Source organism: Coregonus lavaretus (genome assembly GCF_964263955.1).
Source record: "Coregonus lavaretus genome assembly, chromosome: 22".
NCBI classification, from domain to species: Eukaryota; Metazoa; Chordata; class Actinopteri; order Salmoniformes; family Salmonidae; genus Coregonus; species Coregonus lavaretus.
In genome coordinates this window covers 32,168,417-32,191,094 of record NC_140009.1, presented here as the reverse complement: position 1 = coordinate 32,191,094, position 22,678 = coordinate 32,168,417, and the positions used below count along the sequence as shown (strand labels likewise).

The 22,678-nt window shown below is 42.1% G+C and overlaps 1 protein-coding gene across 2 annotated transcripts; it reads right to left on the bottom strand.

The window, feature by feature from the left end:
* Window positions 1-14,861: 14,861 nt before the first annotated feature.
* Window positions 14,862-22,420, bottom strand: LOC311149989 (zinc finger protein 217-like). 2 transcript variants are annotated; one of them, XM_084187221.1, is made up of 6 exons: window positions 22,227-22,420; window positions 19,494-20,936; window positions 19,189-19,314; window positions 17,511-18,962; window positions 17,208-17,319; window positions 14,862-17,105 (listed from the first exon to the last, which is right to left on the bottom strand). In XM_084187221.1, the coding sequence occupies exons 2-5, from the start codon at window positions 20,794-20,796 to the stop codon at window positions 17,219-17,221; spliced, it is 2,982 nt and encodes a 993-aa protein (XP_084043347.1). In that variant the 5' UTR covers window positions 20,797-20,936; window positions 22,227-22,420; the 3' UTR covers window positions 14,862-17,105; window positions 17,208-17,218. The 2 variants fall into 2 exon arrangements, with proteins under 2 accessions (XP_084043347.1, XP_084043346.1); XM_084187220.1 differs by lacking the exons at window positions 17,208-17,319; window positions 22,227-22,420 and having other exon boundaries at window positions 19,494-20,889.
* Between the last annotated feature and the right edge of the window lie 258 nt (window positions 22,421-22,678).

Here is a 22,678-nt window from a genome sequence, read left to right as displayed (position 1 = left end):
TATGGTTTGCTTAACTTTGCAATCATTGGTTTTGGTTTGACATACATTTTAAAGAGAAAGATCTGTCTCAGTTTTGCTCTGTTATCGTGGAATTGCCCTTAACAGATAGCAGTTATTTAAGAAGTGCCATGTCCTACCAATCACCACCCCCTTCTAAAGGGGCTCCAATGGCACCTGAGGGGGAATCTAATGGCTGCCATCCCAGAAAGCCTGCCGCACTGACGCTTCCTAGCCATCTGCTCTCCATATGAGCAAAAAACAGGCAATTGTCTCAGAAAAGCCACCTCAATCACAGTATCATTGAATGGATATTAAATGTATTAAGCATAATTATGTCAATGTATTGGATTCTGCAGTATAGAAATACTTTTTTTTTGGCTCAAAACATGAGAGATAATGATCGACATACAGCATAGAACACATTTGGTTCCATTCTCCCGTGTGGCGCAGCAGTCTAAGGCACTGCATCGCAGTGCTTGAGGCGTCAATACAGCCCCGGGTTTGATCCCAGGCTGTGTCACAGCTGTCAATGACCGGGAGACCCATGAAGAGGCGCACAATTGTCCCAGCGTCGTCCGGGTTAGGGGAGGGTTTGGCCAGCTGGGATTTCCTTGTCCCAGCGTGCTCTAGCGACTCCTTGTGGCGGCCAGGGCGCATTCGGCCGCCAGTTGGACGGTGTTTCCTCCGACACATTGGTGTGGCTGTCTTCTGGGTTAAGTGAGCAGTGTGTCAAGAAGCAGTGTGGCTTGGCAGGGTTGTTTTTCAGAGGATCCATGGCTCTCGACCTTCGCCTCTCCCAAGTCCGTAAGGGAGTTGCAGCGATGGGACAAGATTGTAACTACCAATTGGATATCAAGAAAAAGGGGTAAAAAAATAACACACTTGGTTCCTGTCTGTAGGGTTTGGATATCATAGCTCTGTCATAGGCATGGACAGCCATGGATCTGGCATCTGATGACAAATGAAAAAAAGGCACAACAGTGGGCCCCTGTCAGCAGTACACTTCCTGTAAATAACCCCTCCATGCCTTTTGCTTTATCATGGCTCTGCAAATTACCCCAGGCCTTCGGAGCCGACAAGAAATAGCATTATTTTATATCACTGAGGGGAAAAAAACTTCACAGATAAAAAGAAAGAGGATTGAGAGAGAGAGAGAGAGAGAGAGAGAGAGAGAGAGAGAGAGAGAGAGAGAGAGAAGAAGAGAGGTGGGGGGGGTAGAAAGAGAGCGAGAAAATAAAAAGGGAGATGGGCTAAAAAAGGTCCTTCAGGGAACAGGGTGTAAATGAAGTTCCAGGAATGACACAGGCGCGCAATGAGGCGTGGATGGAAAATATACGCTGCACATCATCGGATAGAGATGCCAGTGGAAATGGCTTCATTGAAGTGTCAGCCCTCATCCATCAATCAATCATCCGCAAGAAACAATAACGCCGCGGCTATGGGGCGGCTTTTATGGGGCTTACTCATGGGTATCGGAAACAGCACTTAAGTGTAGTTCTGACACAGGCAGAGAGAGAGAAAAACAGAGGTGAGGTGCAAGGCTTATTTCACATGCAGGTAGAATACATATTGAAAAGAGTGGTGGGGGGGGGGGATAAGTTGACAGTCAGTGCACCCCTGGCAAAAAGAAAGGCTTGGAACATAGAGAGAAATTATTATATCCCAAAAAGCTAAGGTTCTACTCTTTGTCTATCCTGTTTTGTTATATAGAGTATATAGCCTTCCTGTAGATCTGGGGTTACATTGTATATACACAGTGAATCAAAATAGGCTATACTATAAGTGCAAGATATACATTGTCTGTGTCTTGCTCTCAAGTAATTCAAGTTTCAGGTTTCATGTTTTAATGTCACGTGTACACGTACAGTGAAATGCCTTTCTTGCAAGCTCTAAATCCAACAATGCAGTAACCAATAACAATGTAATACTAAAAATAACAGGTAGAACAAAAACACACAATAAATAAAAATAAGAAATAAGAAGAACACGAGAAAGTAAGCTATATACAGGGTCAGTTCCAATACCATATTTACAATGTGCAGGGATACTGGAGTGATAGAGGTAGATATGTATAGGGGTAAGGTGACTAGGCATCAGGATATATGATAAACAGAGTAGCAGCAGCGTATATGATGAGTGTGTGTGTGTGTGTGTGTGTGTGTGTGTGTGTGTGTAGAGTCAGTATAAATGTGTGTACATGTTATGTGAGTGTGAGCGAATTGAGTGTGTGTGTGTTACAGGTGGGGGTCGCAGTTCCGGAGCGATCCACTAGGTGTCATCCTCCGACAACCTTAGGCACCTCCTCACTCACAGTCTGGACTAATCAGTATCCTATTGGTGCCACCTGTCTCTACCTGTTCACCTGTGTATTTATGCCCTCACTTCCCTGTGTTCCCTTGCTCAGTTTTCTCTGTTAGTTTCTCTATGTCCAGCAGTACTACTCAGTGTCTGTTCGGAGATCTATGTACAGGTACTTGAGAAGTGTTCTCCCTGTTTTGTTATTTGTTTCAGTTGTAGGTAGTATTTCATATTTTGGCTGTCAGACTGTTTTTGGAGACTTATTTGCTCCACCTTTCTTTTATCGTGATAAGTCCGTTATTTTGTATTCTGGCTTCGGGACCACCAGTAAAGATCCTTGTTTCACCATCTCTGCCTACTGCCTACTGCCTACTGTGTATCCTGCACAGCACCTGGCTCACACCTCACACCAACCCTTACGTGTGTGTGTTTGTGTGTGTGTGTGTGTGTGTGTGTGTGTGTGTGTGTGTGTGTGTTGGAGTGTCAGTGTGCGTGAGTGTTTAGAGTCCTGTGAGTGTTGCATAGAGACGGTGCACATTTTTTTATAAAATACTAGGGTCCTCAGATAGGCCGTGTAGCCATTTTGTTAGCTATTTAGCAGTCTTATGGCTTGGAGAAAGAAGCTGTTCAGGAGCCTGTTGGTGTCAGACTTGATGCACTGGTACCACTTGCTGTGCGGAAGCAGAGAGAACAGTCTATTGCTTGGGTGGCTGGAGCCTTTAACGATTTTCCGTGCCTTCCTTTCACACCGTCTGATATGGAGGTCCTGGATGGCAGGGTGCTCGGCCTCAGTGATGTACTGGGCTGTCCGCACCACCCTCTCTAGCGCCATGCGATCGAGGGCGGTGCTGTTGCCATACCAAGCAGTGATGCAGCCAGTCAAGATGCTCTCAATGGTGCAGCTGTTACACTTTTTGAGGATTTGAGGGCCCATGCCAAACCTTTTCAACCTCCTGATAAGAGCGTCTGCTAAATTAATAAAATGTAAAATGTAAAATGATGTTGATGAGGGCGTGTTTGCTCCCCCGTTTCCTGTAGTCCAGCTACTTGGTCTTACTGACATTGAAGGAGAGATTATTGTCCTGGCACCACACAGCCAGGTCACTGACCTCCTCCCTGTAGGCTGTCTCATCGTTGCAAACTTGATGATGGTGTTGGAGTCATGTGTGGTCACGCAGTCATGGGTGAACAGGGTGTACAGGATGGGACTAAGCACACACCCCTGTGGGGCCCCCGTGTTGAGGGTCAGCGTGGCGGAGGTGATGTTGCCTACCCTCACCACCTGGGGTCGGCCCATCAGGAAGTCCAGGATCCAGTTGCAGAGGGAGGTGTTCAGTCTCAGGGTCCTAAGCTTGGTGACAAGCTTGGAGGGAACAATTGTGTTGAACGCTGAGCTGTAGTCAATGAACAGCATTTTCACATAGGTATTCCTCTTATTTGGGTGGGTGAGGGCAGTGTGGAGTGCAATTGAGATTGAAAACTCATCCTAGTTTTTACCCAATTACTTAAAGAAAGTAAGTAAATCAAATAAACCAAACCACCAAAGAAATACAAAGCAAATTATCCTCACCTAAATATCCTGCAAAGTTCACTGCATGGTTCAACAAAGATCATATAATGGAAAGAAATAAGCAACATTTGTTTATGCTCCATCAGTCGCTTTTGCTGTAACGTGCGTCTTTTGATTTCCCCAAACTGGGTCTCTTGATGGCTTCTCTGCAACATGAAACATGACACATCATCCATTATTCTGTACGTGTGCCTTGCTATCTACGCCCGCTCCATATGGCCCCTGTTCTCTCCAGACACCCAAATCCCTTTCCTGGGGCCATGGGCTGTTTTTGTGGGAACCATTACATTGTTCCTCTTCCTCTGAGGGACAGGGTGACGATGATGAGCAATCACAGACAGCAGCAGATTTTCTGCCTCATATTCAACAATTGACCATGTGTCTGCTCTGTTGGCCCAATTGTTAATTCATGTAATTTAACAATCTGGAGGGGACAATTATGAGTGACGACAGTAGTGGAAATAAAGAGAAAACAGCACTTACACAACTAACGTGCGGTTTACTTTTTGAGTAAGATATAAGGAGAAAACTACGGTACTGTAGGACAAAGAGACTGATAATACTACAACAGTAATGCATAATGTACTAAGGGAGCGCCTTCAGCTTTACTGTATTTGTCTTTATCTGCCATTCTACTTTGGTTCAGAAGAATTTGGCCTATATAGTATGAAACTGAGAGAGTATTTTTCTCCAGCAAGACTATTTTCCTTCCAAAACTGAACCAAACCCCCCAAAAAGTATGTAATTTTACAGAAAATGAACTGTATAATTTTACAGTAATTTCATTTTTTCTGAATAATGAACAAATTCTCGTAAATTACAGTAATCACCTCTTATTTAAAAATGTTCCTGTTACATAATGGTTTATGTCAATGATAACAAATTATGAAAATTTGCTTTTTGGGGGGGGGGGGGGGGGGGGGGGGGGGTCATTGTAATTTTGAATATGGAAATGTACTTTTATGTGTAAATCAGAGACAAAAGACATTAAGTTCACTGTAAATAAAATGTATTCATTACTGGATATTTACAGTTTTCAACAGTAATTCTATAGAAATATACAATCAAAATACACTGTCTGATTAAAGTAGCTGTTTTAAGATGTAAATTAATCAAAACATAACATAAAAATTCATTTTAAATAGCCAATTTTAGGGGTAAATGACTGTATATTTACAGTTTTCAACAGTATTTCTATAGAAATACAAAATCTAAATACAGTAATTTCTGATTAAAATAGTTTCTTTAAGATTTACATGAACTGAAACATATTCTAGAAATACATTCTAAATAGCCCATGTTAGGGGTAAATTACTGTATATTTACAGTTGAACAGTAATTCTATGAAAACAAACAGTCAAAATACAGTAATATCTGATTAAAGTAGGTGTTTTGAGTTGTAAATCAACATGCCAATTTTGTAAAAATTCATTCAAAATAGCCACATTTTGAGGTAAATCGATGTACTTTATACATAGCGCATTCGGGAAGTATTCAGACCCTTTGTCTTTTTCCACATTTTGTTACGTTACAGCCTTATTCTAACATTTATTAAATCGATTTTTTCCCTCATCAATCTACACACAATACCCCATAATGACAAAGCAAATACAGATTTTTTGACATTTTTGCTAATCTATTAAAAATACAAAATGGAAATATCACATTTACATAAGTATTCAGACCCTTTACTCAGTACTTTGTTGAAGCACCTTTGGCAGCGATTACAGCATCGAGTCTTCTTGGGTATGACACTACAAGCTTGGCACACCTGTATTTGGGGAGTTTCTCCCAATATTCCCTGCAGATCCTCTCAAGCTCTGTCAGGTTGGATGGGGAGCGTCACTGCACAGCTATTTTCAGGTCTCTCCAGAGATGTTCGATCAGGTTCAAGTCCGGCCACTCAAGGACATTCAGAGACTTGTCCCGAAGCCACTCCTGCATTGTCTTGGCTGTGTGCTTAGGGTCGTTGTCCTGTTGGAAGGTGAACCTTTGCCCCAGTCTGAAGTCCTGAGCGCTATGGAGCAGGTTTTCATCAATGATCTCTCTGTACTTTGCTCCGTTAATCTTTGCCTCGATCCTGACTAGTCTCCCAGTCCCTGCCACTGAAAATCATCCCCACAGCACAGTGGCGATTTTAGCAGGTAAATCTTGGTGGGGCAAACATACAGAAAATTGGGGGGATGCATGCCAGCAAAGCCACTACACAACACAACACTAAACAATACATTAATTGCACTATAATGGTGTCAAACTGTGCCCACAAACTGTTAGGGCCTACATAAAGCTGTCCCAACAGCAGAGTCCCAACAGCAGTCCCAACACCTTACCACTGCTACACCTGGCTATCAGTGGAGCCTTGTCTAGCAGTGAAACAGTTCATTCTGCTTCATTTACTACCTTTTAAAAATACAGCTGATATGGCTGACTTGTTTAAACAAATGTGGTTTCCACTGACAATCGAGATGTACAAACTATGGCATAAGGGGACGACAAGTGTATAAGAGGCAATCCGTAATTTAGATTAAGACATTAATGAGCGAGCTAGGACGTAGTCAATATAACTATTTGTTCAGCACTTTTGAAATGTACAGCGACAGAATTCAGAACTTGTACACCAAGTCAGAACCGTAGGATAAACAAAGGGGGCATATAAACATGATGATGACAGCTAGCTAAGATTTTGAAAGTATGATGTTGACATGATCAGTCCAATCAAAGCTACTGTAGATATAACATGATTTGACGTCATTTTATCTGTGGCCAATGACTTTGAGCCTTCTTGGATTGGCAGTTCTAATGTAACTCTATGGCAGCACCCAAGGGGCTTGAATTTTCAAGCTCTACCATTAGATTTGGCAGTGACTAGTGTCCCCATGAGTGACAGAACACTGAGCCAATCACGGCGCAACTAGAGAACATTACCAACCCTTACACTCCGTATTTACCAACCCTTACAACCCCCCTCCTCCGCACACTCCACTGGCTTCCAGTTGAAGCTCGCATCCGTTACAAGACCATGGTGCTTGCCTATGGAGCAGTGAGGGGAACGGCACCTCCGTACCTTCAGGCTCTGATCAGTCCCTACACCCAAACGAGGGCATTGCGTTCATCCACCTCTGGCCTGCTGGCTCCCCTTCCTCTGCGGAAGCATAGTTCCCGCTCAGCCCAGTCAAAACTGTTCGCTGCTCTGGCACCCCAATGGTGGAACAAGCTCCCTCACGACGCCAGGACAGCGGAGTCACACCACCTTCCGGAGACATTTGAAACCCCACCTCTTTAAGGAATACCTGGGATAGGATAAAGTAATCCTTCTACCCCCCCCCCCAAAAAAAAAATAGCGTCTGCTAAATGACGTAAATATGCCCTTGAGCAAGGCACTTAACCCTAATTGCTCCTGTAAGTCGCTCTGGATAAGAGCGTCTGCTAAATGACTCAAATGTAAATGTAAATGTATTTTCCCCTGGCTGCCCCACCACCACAGAAAGCACTGAGCTAGGCTGAAACACCTGCATTTTGGAGCTGCCTTACTCAAGAAAGCAAAAAAGAGACCATGTTTGTGTGCAGCTTTATTAACTCAATATATATATATCTTTTTTTTTACATTGTTTGCAAACTGATGTGCCAAAATAACATGCAAAACAGCCCCACCTGCCCTGAATGACGGGTCGCCACTGCCACAGCATAATGCTGCCACCACCATGCTTTACCGTAGGGATGGTGCCAGGTTTCCTCCAGACGTGACACTTGGCATTCAGGCCAAAGAGTTCAATCTTGGTTTCATCAGACCAGGAAATCTTGTTTTTCATGGTCTGAGAGTCCTTTAGGTGCCTTTTGGCAAACTCCAAGTGGGCTGTTATGTGCCTTTTATTGAGGAGTGGCTTCTCTCTGGCCACTCTACCATAAAGGCCTGATTGGTGGAGTGCTGCAGAGATGGTTGTCCTTCTGGAAGGTTCTCCCATCTCCACAGAGGAACTCTAGAGCTCTGTCAGAGTTACCATCGGGTTCTTGGTCACCTCCCTGACCAAGGCCCTTCTCCCCCGATTGCTCAGTTTGGCTGGGCGGCCAGCTCTAGGATGAGTCTTGGTGGTTCCAAACTTCTTCCATTTAAGAATGATGGAGGCCACTGTGTTCTTGGGGACCTTCAATGTTGCAGAGATTTTTTGGTACCCTTCCCCAGATCTGTGCCTCGACACATTCCTGTTTCGAAGCTCTACGGACAATTTCTTCAACCTCATGGCTTGTTGTTTGCTCTGACATGCACTGTCAACTGTGGGACCTTATATAGACAGGTGTGTGCCTTTCCAAGTCATGTCAAATCAATTAAATTACCACAGGTGGACTCCAATCAAGTTGTAGAAACATCTCAAGGATGATCAATGGAAACAGGATGCACCTGAGCTCAACTTCAAGTCTCATAGGAAAGGGTCTGAATACTTATGTAAATAAGGTATTTCTGTTTTTTATTTTTAATAAATTAGCAACCATTTCTAAAACCTGTTTTTGCTTCATCATTATGCGGTATTGTGTATAGAATACTGAGAAAAAATAAATATTTCATCCATTTTAGAATAAGGCTGTAACGTAACAAAATGTGGAAAACATCAACGGGTCTGAATACTTTTCGAAGGCACTGTATACAGTATTAAACAGCAATTTCATAGGATTGCCTTATCAAAATACTGACATTTTCAATTAAAGTTGGGGGTTTCAGATGTAAATTAACTAGCCAATATATATATATTTAATTAAATAGTAATTTAATCAGACGTTTAAATAACGTTTAGCTAAATGTTTAAACATTAAATAACGTTAAAAGTACTGCAGTTTATTAAAAAAATTTTATTATTTTACATAGAATTGAAATGGTTACTTTCCATTATTTTAAAGACAATCTGTCATTTTAAACAGATCATATCTATTAATTCATGGCTTTTTTCTGTTATTTAACAAACCAATATTTCCCTCTCCTTCTGTAGAAAAAAAAGGGATAATATACTGGCAGTTTCATATATGGTTCATGAGGAGAAGATGATTTTGAGCATTAACGTTGCATTTGCAAAGAATTAGTTAATAGTTTCCTTGTTTTTTGAGATATAAATACCAAATTCAGTGTGGTTCATCTTAGGGACGTCCATGATAGCGACAAGTTTCAAGTTGATAAGCCACTGTGGAGTGGACACATAAAATCTGATTTTGGATTTGTCAATAAATCTTTGGACCAATCCCTTATATTTTCTCAAACTAAATTAAGACATGTACCACTTTCCGAATTTGGTGTCATTTGTGCCTATAGTTCATGAGAAGATTTCTGAAGTATTTCTTGCATATTTTTGCATATTAGCGTATGTGCTAATATGCATCTAACCCTCATATGTGGCCATCTTTGAAAGCATCAATGTTATTTTCTTAAACTAGGGACTATTGTGACCAAATTCGATGTAACATGAGATGTAGCATGGGCCTACATACTGAATTTGGTGTTATTTTAACACCAACTTTGGACGCTTATGGTTCATGAGAATACGTTTTTCCAAGGTTTTGCAAAATTTCCAAGATGGAAGAAAATCTATCCTGACGGACCTTATGGGTCCTTGAGGCAAATTTGTTCAGCATGAGGAAAGACACCTACATACAAAGTCTAGGTCAAACGGGGCGGCGGATATGAGGGTTTAAGTGAGACTGCTTATAACAGCGCCACCTATAGGCCAATCGGTGCCATTTATTTTGGACCAAGTTACTACTGGCCTCTCATTGCCTCTAGTTTCTGTATGCCAAATTAGAAAAAAGTTACCAATCTATGCTTGAGTTATTTGACCATGTCAAGGATTTATATGTTTTGAAGAATAACAATAGGTTTCACAACTTTGCTGTCATCCCTATCTAGGCTTTTTGTACAGATGAATGTCAACGTACAGTAGACATGAAAGAACATTGGGTATTGAAATATACACTAAACTGGCCACTGACTGAAATGCCTTCTCAGGAAAGCAAACACGATGATATCACCATCAAAAATATAACAGAAGTTGACATAAAAGAGGCATCAAAACCTTCAAAATGGGCTTACTACGTGCAGTAGCCGATTCATTGCTAGGGAATCCTTAATGCTTTCTATATGGATGAATATAATAATAACATGAAAATGGAATTGATGTGACTAAACAGCACTCAATGGCTCAATGTGTATTTTGAAGCAATGCACATTTGTCTTGTCAATGAAATCTTGCTGCTTTCTAATAATAGCTTATAGAACAACAAAATGTTGCAATGCAACCCTCTTATTGCAGATACAGCTTTGAGATGTGTAGTTGTACCACCTTCATAATAGTACTTGGTACAACAGTTAGCTATGCACCAGATCCCTTTATCAGCAAAAGAAAGCGCTCCTGTGAATACGACTGAGCCCCAGTGGATATTGGTCTAATAATCTCAGGGGAACTGTAGCCTTCAGTCTCAGTTATCAGACCCTGTTAGATTAGAGAAAGGAGTGCAGTAATATCTAAACTGCATCATGTTGTGTTGTTGTCTTAGGTCTCTCTTTATGTAGTGTTGTGGTGTCTCACTTGTCGTGATGTGTGTTTTGTCCAATTTTATTTTATTTTTCCCCCGTCCCCAGAGGAGGCCTTTTGATTCTTGGTAGGCCGTCATTGTAAATAAGAATTTGTTCTTAATTTACTTGCCAAGTTAAATAAAGGTAAAAAAAAAATTTTTTATAAAAATGAGAACAGGCCATGGCCATATATACTCTATTCGGAAAGTATTCAGACCCCTTGACGTTTTCCACATTTTGTTACGTTACAGCCTTATTCTAAAATTGATTAAAAATATTTTTTCCCTCATCAATCTACACACAATACCCCATAATGACAAAGCGAAAACTGTTTTTTAGAAATGTTTGTAGATTTATAAAAAATAAAAAAATTAAAGTACCTCACTTACATAAGTATTCAGACCCTTTGCTATGAGACTCGAAATTGAGCTCAGGTGCATTTTGTTTGCATTGATCATCCTGGAGATGTTTCTACAACTTGATTAGAGTCCACCTGTGGTAAATTCAATTGATTGGACATGATTTGGAAAGGAACACACAAGTCTATATAAGGTCCCACAGTTGACAGTGCATGTCAGAGCAAAAACCAAGCCATGAGGTCAAAGGAATTGTCTACAGAGCTCCGAGACAGAATTGTGTCGAGGCACAGATCTGGGGAAGGGTACCAAAAAATGTCTGCAGCATTGAAGGTCCCCAAGAACACAGTGGCCTCCATCATTCTTAAATGGAAGAAGTTTGGAACCACCAAGACTCTTCCTAGAGCTGGCCGCCCGGCCAAACTGAGCAATCGGGGGAGAAGGGCCTTGGTCAGAGAGGTGACCAAGAACCCGATGGTCACTTTGACAGAGCTCCAGAGTTCCTCTGTGGAGATGGGAGAACCTTCCAGAAGGACAACTATCTCTGCAGTACTCCACCAATCAGGCCTTTATGGTAGAGTGGCCAGACGGAAGTCACTCCTCAGTAAAATGCACAAGAGTCCGCCAAAAGGCACCTAAAGGACTCTCAGATCATGAGAAACAAGATTCTCTGATCTGATGAAACCAAGATTGAACACTTTGGCCTGAATGCCAAGCGTCACATCTGGAGGAAACCTGACACCCTCCCTACGGTGAAGCATGGTGGTGGCAGCATCATGCTGTGGGGTTGTTTTTCAGTGGAAGGGACTGGGAGACTAGTCAGGATCAAGGGAAAGATGAACGGAGCAAAGTACAGAGAGATCCTTGATGAAATCCTGCTCCAGAGCGCTCAGGACATCAGACTGGGGCAAAGGTTCACCTTCCAACAGGACACCAACCCTAAGCACACAGCCAAGACAACGCAGGAGTGGCTTCGGGACAAGTCTCTGAATGTCCTTGAGTGGCCCAGCCAAAGCCCGGACTTGAACCCGATCAAACATCTCTGGAGAGACCTGGGAGAAAAAAAATTGCTGCCAAAGGTGCTTCAACAAAGTACTGAGTAAAGGCTGTGAATACTTATGTAAATGTAATTTTTCTGTTATTTGTTATAAATTTGCAAGATTTTCAAAAAACCTGTTTTTGCTTTGTCATTATGGGGTATTGTGTGTAGATTGATGGGGGGGACAATATTTAGGAACACCTTCCTAATATTGAGTTGCACAGCCCCCCTTTTGCCCTCAGAACAGCCTCAATTCATCGGGGAATGGACTCTACAAGGTGTCGAAAGCATTCCACAGGGATGTTGGCCCATGTTGACTCCAATGCTTCCCACAGTTGTCAAATTGGCTGCATTTCCTTTGGGTGGTGGACCATTCCTGATATACACGGGAAACTGTTGAGCGTGGAAAAACCCAGCAGCGTTGCAGTTCTTGCCACAAACCGGTGTGCTTGTTACCTACTACCATACCCCATTCAAAGACACTTAAATATTTTGTCTTGCCCATTCACCATCTGAATGGCACACAAACACAATACATGTCTCAATTGTCTCAAGGCTTAAAACTCCTTCTTTAACCTGACTGCTCCCCTTCATCTACACCGATTTAAGTGGATTTAACAAGTGACATCAATAAGGGATCATAGCTTTCACCTGGATTCACCTGGTCAGTCTGTCATGGAAAGAGCAGGTGTTCTTAATGTTTTGTATACTCACTGTATATGCTATTTCAACTGTTGACAACCTACACAAGCTCACAGAAGGTGATCTGATGGGATATTTTTGCTATAATTGTGAATGTTGAAATCATGCACTGAAATGAAACTACTTTTAAAAATCATTAAAAATTAGCAAGCTCCTGGACCTCCTCTGAACTATGTGGAAACAAAACGTATGGGCCGCAAAAAAAAGCACTGGGAAAAATAGAGTAGTAGGTCTATATATTTGCTTGTTATGGTGACTTAAAAAAAAAACATAAAACCCTTGAGCAAGTTTTGTAAAGCAGAAAAACTTTACAAGAGCATTAGCGTGGAGTTGGAGGATTCGGAGCAACAGGAAGCGTGTCATCAGATGAAGTCCGCTTCTGTCCTCTTCCTCTCTGCTTTGCCACGCATCTGCACCAAGTTCTCCACAGTGTGGGGGATCTGAGGGTGATGCTAAGTGAAATGCTCATTTTGCGTTTATGATTACCAAGGCCCATGGGCGATATGCACTAATGTGAGCTAATGCAATAGATTACACAGCACTGGCCCTGGGGAACAGACAGCAAACAGATGTGGTGTACTCAAAAATAAGAACAAATATCAACGTTTAAAGTGTTCAATGTGCTGGAGACTGTCCCTTGTAATTTAGCATTGACAGAAACCACAATTATGATATGCTTTGTCAGTATCATCCTTTTTGCTCAGGATTCTGATGCAGGCCAGGAACAGTCAACAATAGTGTGCTCAGTGCATTCAGAAAGTATTCAGACCCCATTACTTTTTCTACATTTTGTCACGTTACATTCTAAAATTGATGAAATTGAATTTTTTCCTCATCAATCTACACACAATACCCCATAATGACAAAGCAAAAACATGTTAGAAATGTTTGCAAATTTATAAACAATAAAAAACGGAAATATTACATTTACATAACTATTCAGACCCTTTACGCAGTACTTTGTTGAAGCACCTTTGGCAGCGATTACAGCCTCAAGTCTTCTTGGGTATGACGCTACAAGCTTGGCACACCTGTATTTGGGGAGTTTCTCCCATTATTTTCTGCAGATCCTCTCAAGCTCTGTCAGGTTGGGTGGGAAGCGTCGCTGCACAGCTATTTTCAGGTCTCTCCAGAGATGTTCGATTGGGTTCAAGTCTGGGCTCTGGCTGGGCCACTCAAGTACATTCAGAGACTTGTCCCGAAGCCACTCCTGCGTGGTCTTGGCTGTGTGCTTAGGGCCGTTGTCCTGCTGGAGCAGGTTTTCATCAAGGATCGCTCTGTACTTTGCTCTGTTCATATTTCCCTCGATCCGGACTAGAATCCCAGTCCCTGCTGCTGAAAAACATCCCCACAGCATGTTGCTGCCACCACCATGCTTCACTGTAGGGATGGTGCCAGGTTTCCTCCAGACGTGACGCTTGGCATTCAGGCCAAAGAGTTCAATCTTGGTTTCATCAGACCAGAGAATCTTGTTTCTCAGGGTCTGAGAGTCTTTAGGTGCCTTTTGACAAACTCCAAGCGGGCTGTCATGTGCCTTTTACTGAGGTGTGGCTTCCGTCTTGAACTCTGGAGCTCTGTCAGAGTGACCATCGGGTTCTTGGTCACTTCTCTGACCAAGGCCCTTCTCTCCCGATTGCTCAGTTTGGCCAGGCGGCCAGCTCTAGGAAGAGTCTTGGTGGTTCCAAACTTCTTCCATTTAAGAATGATGGAGGCCACTGTGTTCTTGGGGACCTTCAATGCTGCAGACATTTTTTGGCACCCTTCCCCAGATCTGTGCCTTGACACAATCATGTCTCGGAGCTCTACGGACAATTCCTTCGACCTCATGGCTTGGTTTTTGCTCTGACATGCACTGTCAACTGTGGGACCTTATATAGACAGGTGTGTGCCTTTCCAAATCATGTCCAATCAATGGAATTTATCACATGGACTCCAATCAAGTTGTAGAAACATCCCAAGGATGATCAATGGAAACAGGATGCACCTGAGCTCAATTTCAAGTCTCATAGCAAAGGGTCTGAATACTTATGTAAATAACTTATTTCTGTTTTTAAAACATTTGCAAAAATGTCTAAAAACCAGTTTTCACTTCGTCATTATGGGGTACTCAGTGTAGATTGATGAGGATTTTTTTTTATTTAAATCAATTTTAGAATAAGGCTGTAACGTAACAAAATGTGGAAAAAGTCAAGGGGTCTGAATACTTTCCGAATGCACTGTACCTCAATCTGACGGATACAACCCATTGATTATAAGCAAATGTACAACCGTATTACCATAGGAATACACCACCAATCTACACAGATGTGGACACAGTTACGTTTAGTGATTGACAAAAATGTGTCCTTCATGTCCCTTTTATTACAAAATGCCACCCTGCATCAACATCAAATGCTATTATCATTATCAACAATATAAACCTGACAACACAGAGACAAATCAAAGATCTGCAGCTAAGCATTCCTGCACCAGTCTACCAGAATGTGTCGCCACAGAACCACCACCTGCCTGTGTGTTGCTAGACTCTTTAAGTTTGTATACACTGCCCTCTGGTGTTCACCTACAGTTAATACATTTTCCATACATTGAATGAACCAAAGTACAGGCTTGTGGACTAAGATGTAACTGAAAATATGGTAAATACTTTACACAATTTCTTTATTGTGCAAAGATTAAACAAATACACTATTCTCATTGAAACAATTACAAAAATGGAATACATTTTCAAAAATGTCAAATGATTTGTAAATAAATGTGACATTTTACCAAAATGTTTCATTTCTGCAAAGACCGAAGGTCTGAGTGTGAATTGGGTCCCTCTACTCTCGTTTACAACAACTGCAACAATTGCCTTTGATCTAAGTCAAAAGACCACGAAAACAAATGAGATCACAACATTGAAAAGTACAAACTGAAAAACAAAAAAATGCATGTATTGACATGGCCACAATTTATTAGGCTTCCGTACGCCAAACGTGGAAATCATATCAAGTACTGTATAGGCAGACATAGCATCTGTATAGGCAGACATAGCATCGTTGCATGAGTAACTTCAACCAAACAGGTCAAGTCCAGAATCGGTCACAAGAATTACCGAATACCTAAACCAAATTTAAATGTTAATAACATAACTTAACACCATGCTAATAATGACAGCAGGACAGGGGAAATCAGTACATTTCAGCACCTTGTCTATTTCCAGTGATCAGAGATGAAAACAAAATCAGACTTGAAAACTATTTTAGATTGACAAGTTGTTTCAAAGGTTACATAAACAGGAAGGTGGTAGGCCTTTAGTAAGACTTGAAAACCTACCTGTAGACATTTTCAAAGTAAACAAAAAACGATTATAACACTACTCGTCTATGCCCCAAATGTAATTGACTATTATATTGTAATGGTCGTACAAACGTTAAACGATATTTAACTTTTTACATGTAGAAAACAAAAACAAATTAACAGAAATAAATAAAACACCCAAAAATTTATACCAGCAAAAATATGAAATAACAGAAGTCTGATGTATCCACATTGCTTGAAAATATCAGAACGCTTTCTACATAATGTGCATTAATTTGTAATAGTTAATGCAAAAATGAAGTTGAAGCGTATCAGAGCCCAAATCAAATTGAGGTCTGAAACCTGAGACTGTTTTTTCTTCAGAGTGTACAATGTTTTGAGCTATTCCTTCAGTGAGCCTTCCACTCTCCCTGACTTACATACAGTATCAAGACGTAGTAAAACAGAGCTTCAGAGAAACCAGCTACAAAGCAGGCAGCCAAGTTAACAAAACCTGATGCAAAAGACTCAATAACAATCTCAAGATCCTGCATAGCATGAGCATACTACACAAAAAGTAGAATCCCTCAGGAATTCTGTTGATATTTGGTCCATGTTTTACCACTGTTTAAGAATAGTGGGTTTTGAGGAATCTATAGACGGAACAGAACCAGCAGCCTTTTCTACATACATTTAACAGAATATCTGGTAGCAGGAATCCCTCGCTTCAGGCTCTGATCATAATGTTTATCCAGGGAAACTACTACTGAGAGGCACATCAGATATTTTACTCTCAACTCTCCAAAATGCATTGGCTCAATAGTAGAAATGATAGCTACAGCAGCATCATATCGTCACAAAAATAACTGACTACTTGAGCGTCAACAGTCCCTAAACTGACTTTGAGGTAACATACATCAACATACAGATTGTTACTATAGCTTGTTTTGTAAACCAAGACGTCAAGCTGTATGTCAGATAAAACCCTACCCAACATCAGTGCTTTGACAAATACATAGCCCTTTGATTGCTGACTTATACAATCAGACAGAGCAGCATATTAACAAACAAAAAGGTAATTTATCCTCCGAACACTTAAAATAAATGTTTTATCTAGTGCAACCAATACCAATATGATATTCAAACAGTCATTCTTCAATACATACAAACTGTAAACTCGGTTGGTATTGGATCGATGTGTATCTACAGATCACAGTTGGGGTGGGTCATCTATGGGTTAAGCCTTTCCTCCAGCTAAGCTCTCAAAAGAAGATGGTGGCAGCATGAAGTTCTCAGCGTACTTCAAACCTATGGAAGGCGATAAAATATATTATATTATCCGAACACAAAACTTAAAGACAGGCATAGTTACTTACGTGGCCGGTGAAGTCAACCAAAATAATAGCCTACCATTAGAACAGCTAAGTACTTTTGTCAGAGGGCCCACTGTGTTCACTACTGATGGGGCTGGAATAGGCTCTCCTCTGTAGCATACTAGCTGGGTAGAGTGATTGCCTACTCCCTAGGAAAAGGAGAAGGACAATCTTAGGAGTAGCCCCAAAGTAATGTTTGATATAAATCGTAATAGTGACAATATTTGATATAGCTTTTCAACTCTAAGATGGAACCCCATGACATTTGCAACTACACTAACATGAAAATGGTATGAATGAATTTCACATTTATAGAAAATATAAATATTTTAGCTCATACCTCTTGGGTTGGTCAGCGCTCCATGACTGGGGTTAGCCACGGTGGGGTGGTAGAGGGAGGCCAGGTCACTGGGGGTGTAGGAGCGGAGGATGTTGATCATATTCCAGTCCGTCTCCATACTGCTGCTGGTTGCAGAGGCTGGAGGGTTGGACGCTTTGCCCGGGGCATAGGCCTGAGGCCTGCTGTTAGAGAGAGCGGTTCCTTGTGACGACAAGGAGTTTTTCACTTGGGGTCTCCCGGAGTTCAGCAGTCTGTTGTACTCGGTCCTAAAGCTAGACGTCTCAACAGTGTCCGTTTCCCTTCCGGGAAGCACTGAGTACCTCGGTCTCTTGCTGGTGGGTTCACCACCGAAGTCCATCGGGGGCAGACTACCGAACCGGCTGGAGAGGCACAGTTTAGCAGTGTTGGAGGGCCATACCACGCCGTTCCAGTTTCTGCCTGGGCCGCTGCTTACGCTCTGTCCGCTCAGCCCTCTGCTGTCCGAGGGGCTCTGCCTCGGTCTGTCCACTACAGACCAGTTATCTTTTCTACCGCTGGTGTTGGATTGTTCAGCTGGATCTGTAAACCTGGACTGGCCCTGACTGGTGCGATGCTCCATCATCATCCTGTACCGCTGAGTGTCCAGGGCCATCTCCCTCTGTGGTGGTTCGCTGGTCTGGGACCGTTTAGGCCCATGAGGAGAGTCGGTAGGGTGGGTCTTCCCTGCAGATTTTCCAGGAGGCTGGGGGGTTGGGGATTTGGTCCGCCGAGGGTGTCTTCTGTCAATAGGAGGCAGCGGGGGGACATCTTTTCCCTCTAGGGCAGGGGGGCAGCCAGTGTAACGCTTCTGTTTAAGACTTCTGTTCTTCTTGGTTGTGTCCGACTTCTCCTTGTGAACCAGCTTCTTGTGCATGAGCAGGACCTCTGGGTACAGAGTGCTAAAGGCACAGGACGAACAGACATTTGAAAACAATGCGTTCCTTGGTATTAGGGTGGCGGAGATGGAGAATGACACTTTTAAGGACAAATTTAATGGAGCCTCAATGCCCTTGTCTATCTCCTTTCCTTCCATCTTCAGGTTAACAGGTACAGGGCGTTTTATGTGTGCTTCATCAGCAAAAGAGGAGTTAGCATCCGTAGTAATCAATTTCCCATTCTCAGCATTCACTTGAGCAAGTGGGCTGGCAAGCTTGCCACCAATGCTATTAAATCTATCCTCTGGTTTTACATTGGCACGAGGTTTGGTTGCTAGTCTGACATTGGGAGTCTGCCATAGTTTGGACCTGTTGGGGACCTGTTTGTCTTGTCTGTTTCTGGGGAATTCTTTCAAAATGGGAGTTGGCACGGATACCACAGGCTTATTAGGGATGTCAGTGTAAGGTTTGTCCTTGTGACGTCTATCCAAGTGATATCTCAGTGAGGTTTTCTGGGCTGCAGCATAGTCACAGTATATACATTTGTATGGTTTTTCACCTGAAAAGACAAACATGTAATTACATAAGCATAATATGGACCAAACAGCAAATAGTCTTCAGATTGATCAAATGCTGAAATCATTACATACAGCACAAGTAAGCCAATCCAACTTCATGTTAAACCTTAAAGACAAATATAGGCTATTCATCTCAACTCGCATTTCCCAATTGTGCAGCCTATTTCTTAATCATAATCAGGCTTCCCGGTATTACATAAGGTTTACCTGTATGCGTCCTGAGGTGAATGTTGAGGTAATAGCTGGAACGGAATGTCTTGCCACAGTAACTACATTCCCTGGAGGACGCAAGATGTTTCACCTTCATTCGATCAAAGCCATCTTCACTTTTATCTGTAGAGGAAGCAAAAACAGGAGATTAGTCATGTGAAGAAATCAAATAGCCTACTTACAAAAACTTGTGTGAAGCAAGTGCATTTGCACAGTCTGCAAATGAACAGCAGAGGAAGCCATTGTAAACAAATCGACATTTAAATAAATCCACCTTTGCTTAACATTAAGTTGATGCATACCTGAATAGAAGGCATATCCCTGTGCTCCCACCTCCGACCCGTCTTCAGACCCCTCCTCTCTGGGGGACCCTGCTCTGGAGAGCTTGCCATCAATGGAGGTGGTGGGGCTCTCCCCCTCGCCCCTCTCCCTCTTGTGCACCCTGGAGTGGAGAACAAGCTGGTGGTACGTCCTGAACGTCCTCCCACAGTCCTCACAGTGCGTCGGCTTATCATTTCGACTTGACTTCTGATCAGGCTCTGGTGATTGAATCTCTTCTGTAGTCTGTCTGGATTTCAGATCTCTACTGAAGTTTTCTTTAACACGCTTGTTGTCGCCTCCTTGGCCTTCTGACCAGATATTTGTCAGTTCTTCTTTATCTGAGCCAGAGTCCTCATTGTCAGAGCTGTTGTCTTGGCTTAGGCCTATGTCTTTAGCCACACTTGGACCAACTGCTACCTTTCCCTTCGTGGCAAGTTGCCAGGCCTGGTAAGTGTTGTACGGGTCTAGTTGAGCAATCCATCTGGAGGATCTCTCTGGTGTCATACTACTTTTCTCAGATAGGGGGCGAAGGTTGAGGCCCTGTAAAAAACCTTCTTGACTGAGGGGATATTCCAGTCCATCATTTTCTCTGTCTTCATCAGCCTCTGATTCTTTACGATGTACTTTACTGTGTTCCACCAAACTGTCTTTATCGGGGAAAAAGAATCCACAGGTAAAGCACATTTTGTAAGGCGTGATTACAGCCTCTGGGACTTGGTCTTGGATGACTTCATTGATAATAATTGGACCGTCCAGGTTCTGCTGGGCCTTTGTCTTATGGAACCTGATATGGTTCCTGAGAAACCAGGGTTCCTTGAACCGCCGGCCACAAAGGTTACAGTGAAAAGTGAAACAGTCCTTGTGTGTCCGCATGTGGCTCTCCAGCTCGTTGGCGTCCTCTGTGGCCCGATCACACACAACGCAGCTAAACACCTCCACCTCCTTTACAGATGGCAAACTGGGTTTGGACCTGGCCCTCTCACCTGGGATCAAGTACTCGGCCTCCACACGCAAAACGGCTGGTTCGAACAGTGTTGTGGGGTGCTGGGTCAGGACGTGTGGGCCCAGGTCATCTTGGTGTGTGAAGGTCTGGTCACAAAACATGCAGTCAAGGGCTTCCAGCAGGCTTTCCTCAGGCTGAGGCTCAGCCTTGTCAGTGATGTTACTGTGAGGGGTCATGCTGGAGCCAGCCCCTGGCATGCTAGCACCACTACTAATGTTTAGACTGTCTTGTCCAAGTCCATCTGGACTTTCCACATATGGCAACAATGGGTGAGTTGGCATTTCCTCCTAAAAAGTTGTGCAATTGATCTATATACTTGAGTATTCTATTAGTAAGGAGTTACTGGATGACGTTCCTGAATATCATTGTGGAATATTATCAGTGAATCATTCAGGGGAGTTAGGTCTTAATAAATAGATTCCTGTAGAAGAAACATGGAAGAAATAGATGATATCATCATGGCAAGGTGAATTGGCCTAAGACTTCTAAAAGGCACCAAGATGACTCAAATAAAACAGAAGTTCTCATATTGAAACTAGATATGAGACTATAAACTTCCTAGCATGATAAACTAGTGTGAAGAATACATAATTTTACTGCAGGTGGCTACATATTTAACACATCATTCAACAGTTTGCTATTATTGCATGACTGGCAAAGCCTTGGCTTGGTTATATATTTTTAGCAGTTTGATAAAATGTGGAATAACTGGACAAACTAGTTGATACATGACTACATAGTTAAAATGATGATATTGCATAAACAGTTTGATAGTATCTACAAACAGCAGGTAAATTACTGGTAATTCAATGTCCTATTTTGGTTTCCACTTCTGAGTAAATGTATTCTGACCTAGCAGAATATGTTCATTCTTTGTTCAACAAGCCAGTGTTGGCAATCAGTTAAAGTTGTAGACCGTTTCATAAGGAAGTTACAAGTGCCATCCTCCATGATGAGAAAATAAACTCATCCTAAAATATTTGGCTTCTCTGTGTGACCCATCCCAGTCAACCACCTATTTTTTTTTAAATAAGATACAGTTCTGCTAGTCATAGTTATTCAAACCGGTCTCCAATTTGTTCTCGAGCGATTATTGTTCTCCAACGAATGCAACGTGATAAAACAAAAACAAATGATGCACTGGTCGCGTTAATCCAACGGTTATGAATCTGTAATGCATGCCAAATTAGATGGCTAATATGTGAAATCTTAACGTTAGCTATAGCTATTCATATATCACAACCAAAAAGATAAATCTTGCATATCATGGCTTTTCTATTGGTGATACATTTGGATATACCTTGCTATAATTGAATAATACAGACACTAACGTTAACGTTATCACTTTTGTAACTCGTTTTGCTAGCTAGGCGGCTAGCTACATCCTGCTTACTAGCACTAGCTAGTTAAACTAACGTTTGCTAACCACTGTGATACTCAGATGATCTGAAGCATTGGGACAGCGGTTTCCTATCAAACATTGCAAAGTTCTGCCAGTTAGCTAGCTGGCTAACGTTAGCTAGCTAAACACGCTAGTTCCTAATTTAGCAGGAGCAAAGACATCGCTAACAATTTCTGGACTCAAACATAGCTAATAAAACAGTCATCCAAATGAACCATAATTTGAGTTCACCTTCAGAAATACTTAGCTAGCAATCAATACTGGTACACTGATGTTTGTTTCAGATAAAACTGTAACACGAAAACTCACCAATATCTACCAATTCAAGCTTTCCATGTAAACTTTCGATTAATCGAAAATAGTTATCTAGCTAGTTGTGAAATAAACTGCGTGTTATGCCCTATCGCCAAACTAGTTCAAGAATAGTAGCTACTATAGTTCACCTTGCTACAATTGTTTGTCGGTCATATTGTTCTTTTTCAATGCTTGCATCCTCACTGTGCAGCTGTTGAATTCTGAAGCGCGCTCTTAACGAATCCGGGAGCGATGTAGCGCGTGCACTTCACAGCCCGAGAAGCTAGACAGGGACAGTCACGTGGGCGAAACTTTTTATGAAGTAAATTATTCTAATCTAAAGAATAAACAATGGTTTAATATGCTATTTCTCAAGGTCTCCGCTGTCATGTGGGACGCACAAAGGGGACGCACAACGTGAGACGCACAAAAATGTATCTCTTACGAAAGCAAGGTTACAGAACGTC

What these genes read in the sequence shown, in the direction of transcription:
- LOC311149989 (XM_084187221.1), bottom strand. Translation starts at nt 20,796, where the DNA reads ATGCCAACTCACCCATTGTTGCCATATGTGGAAAGTCCAGATGGACTT. An exon ending in GGGATATGCCTTCTATTCAG is followed by an intron (nt 19,315 to 19,493) that starts GTATGCATCAAC and finishes CTTCCTCTACAG; the next exon opens with ATAAAAGTGAAGATGGCTTT. An exon ending in TCACCTCAGGACGCATACAG is followed by an intron (nt 18,963 to 19,188) that starts GTAAACCTTATG and finishes TTGTCTTTTCAG; the next exon opens with GTGAAAAACCATACAAATGT.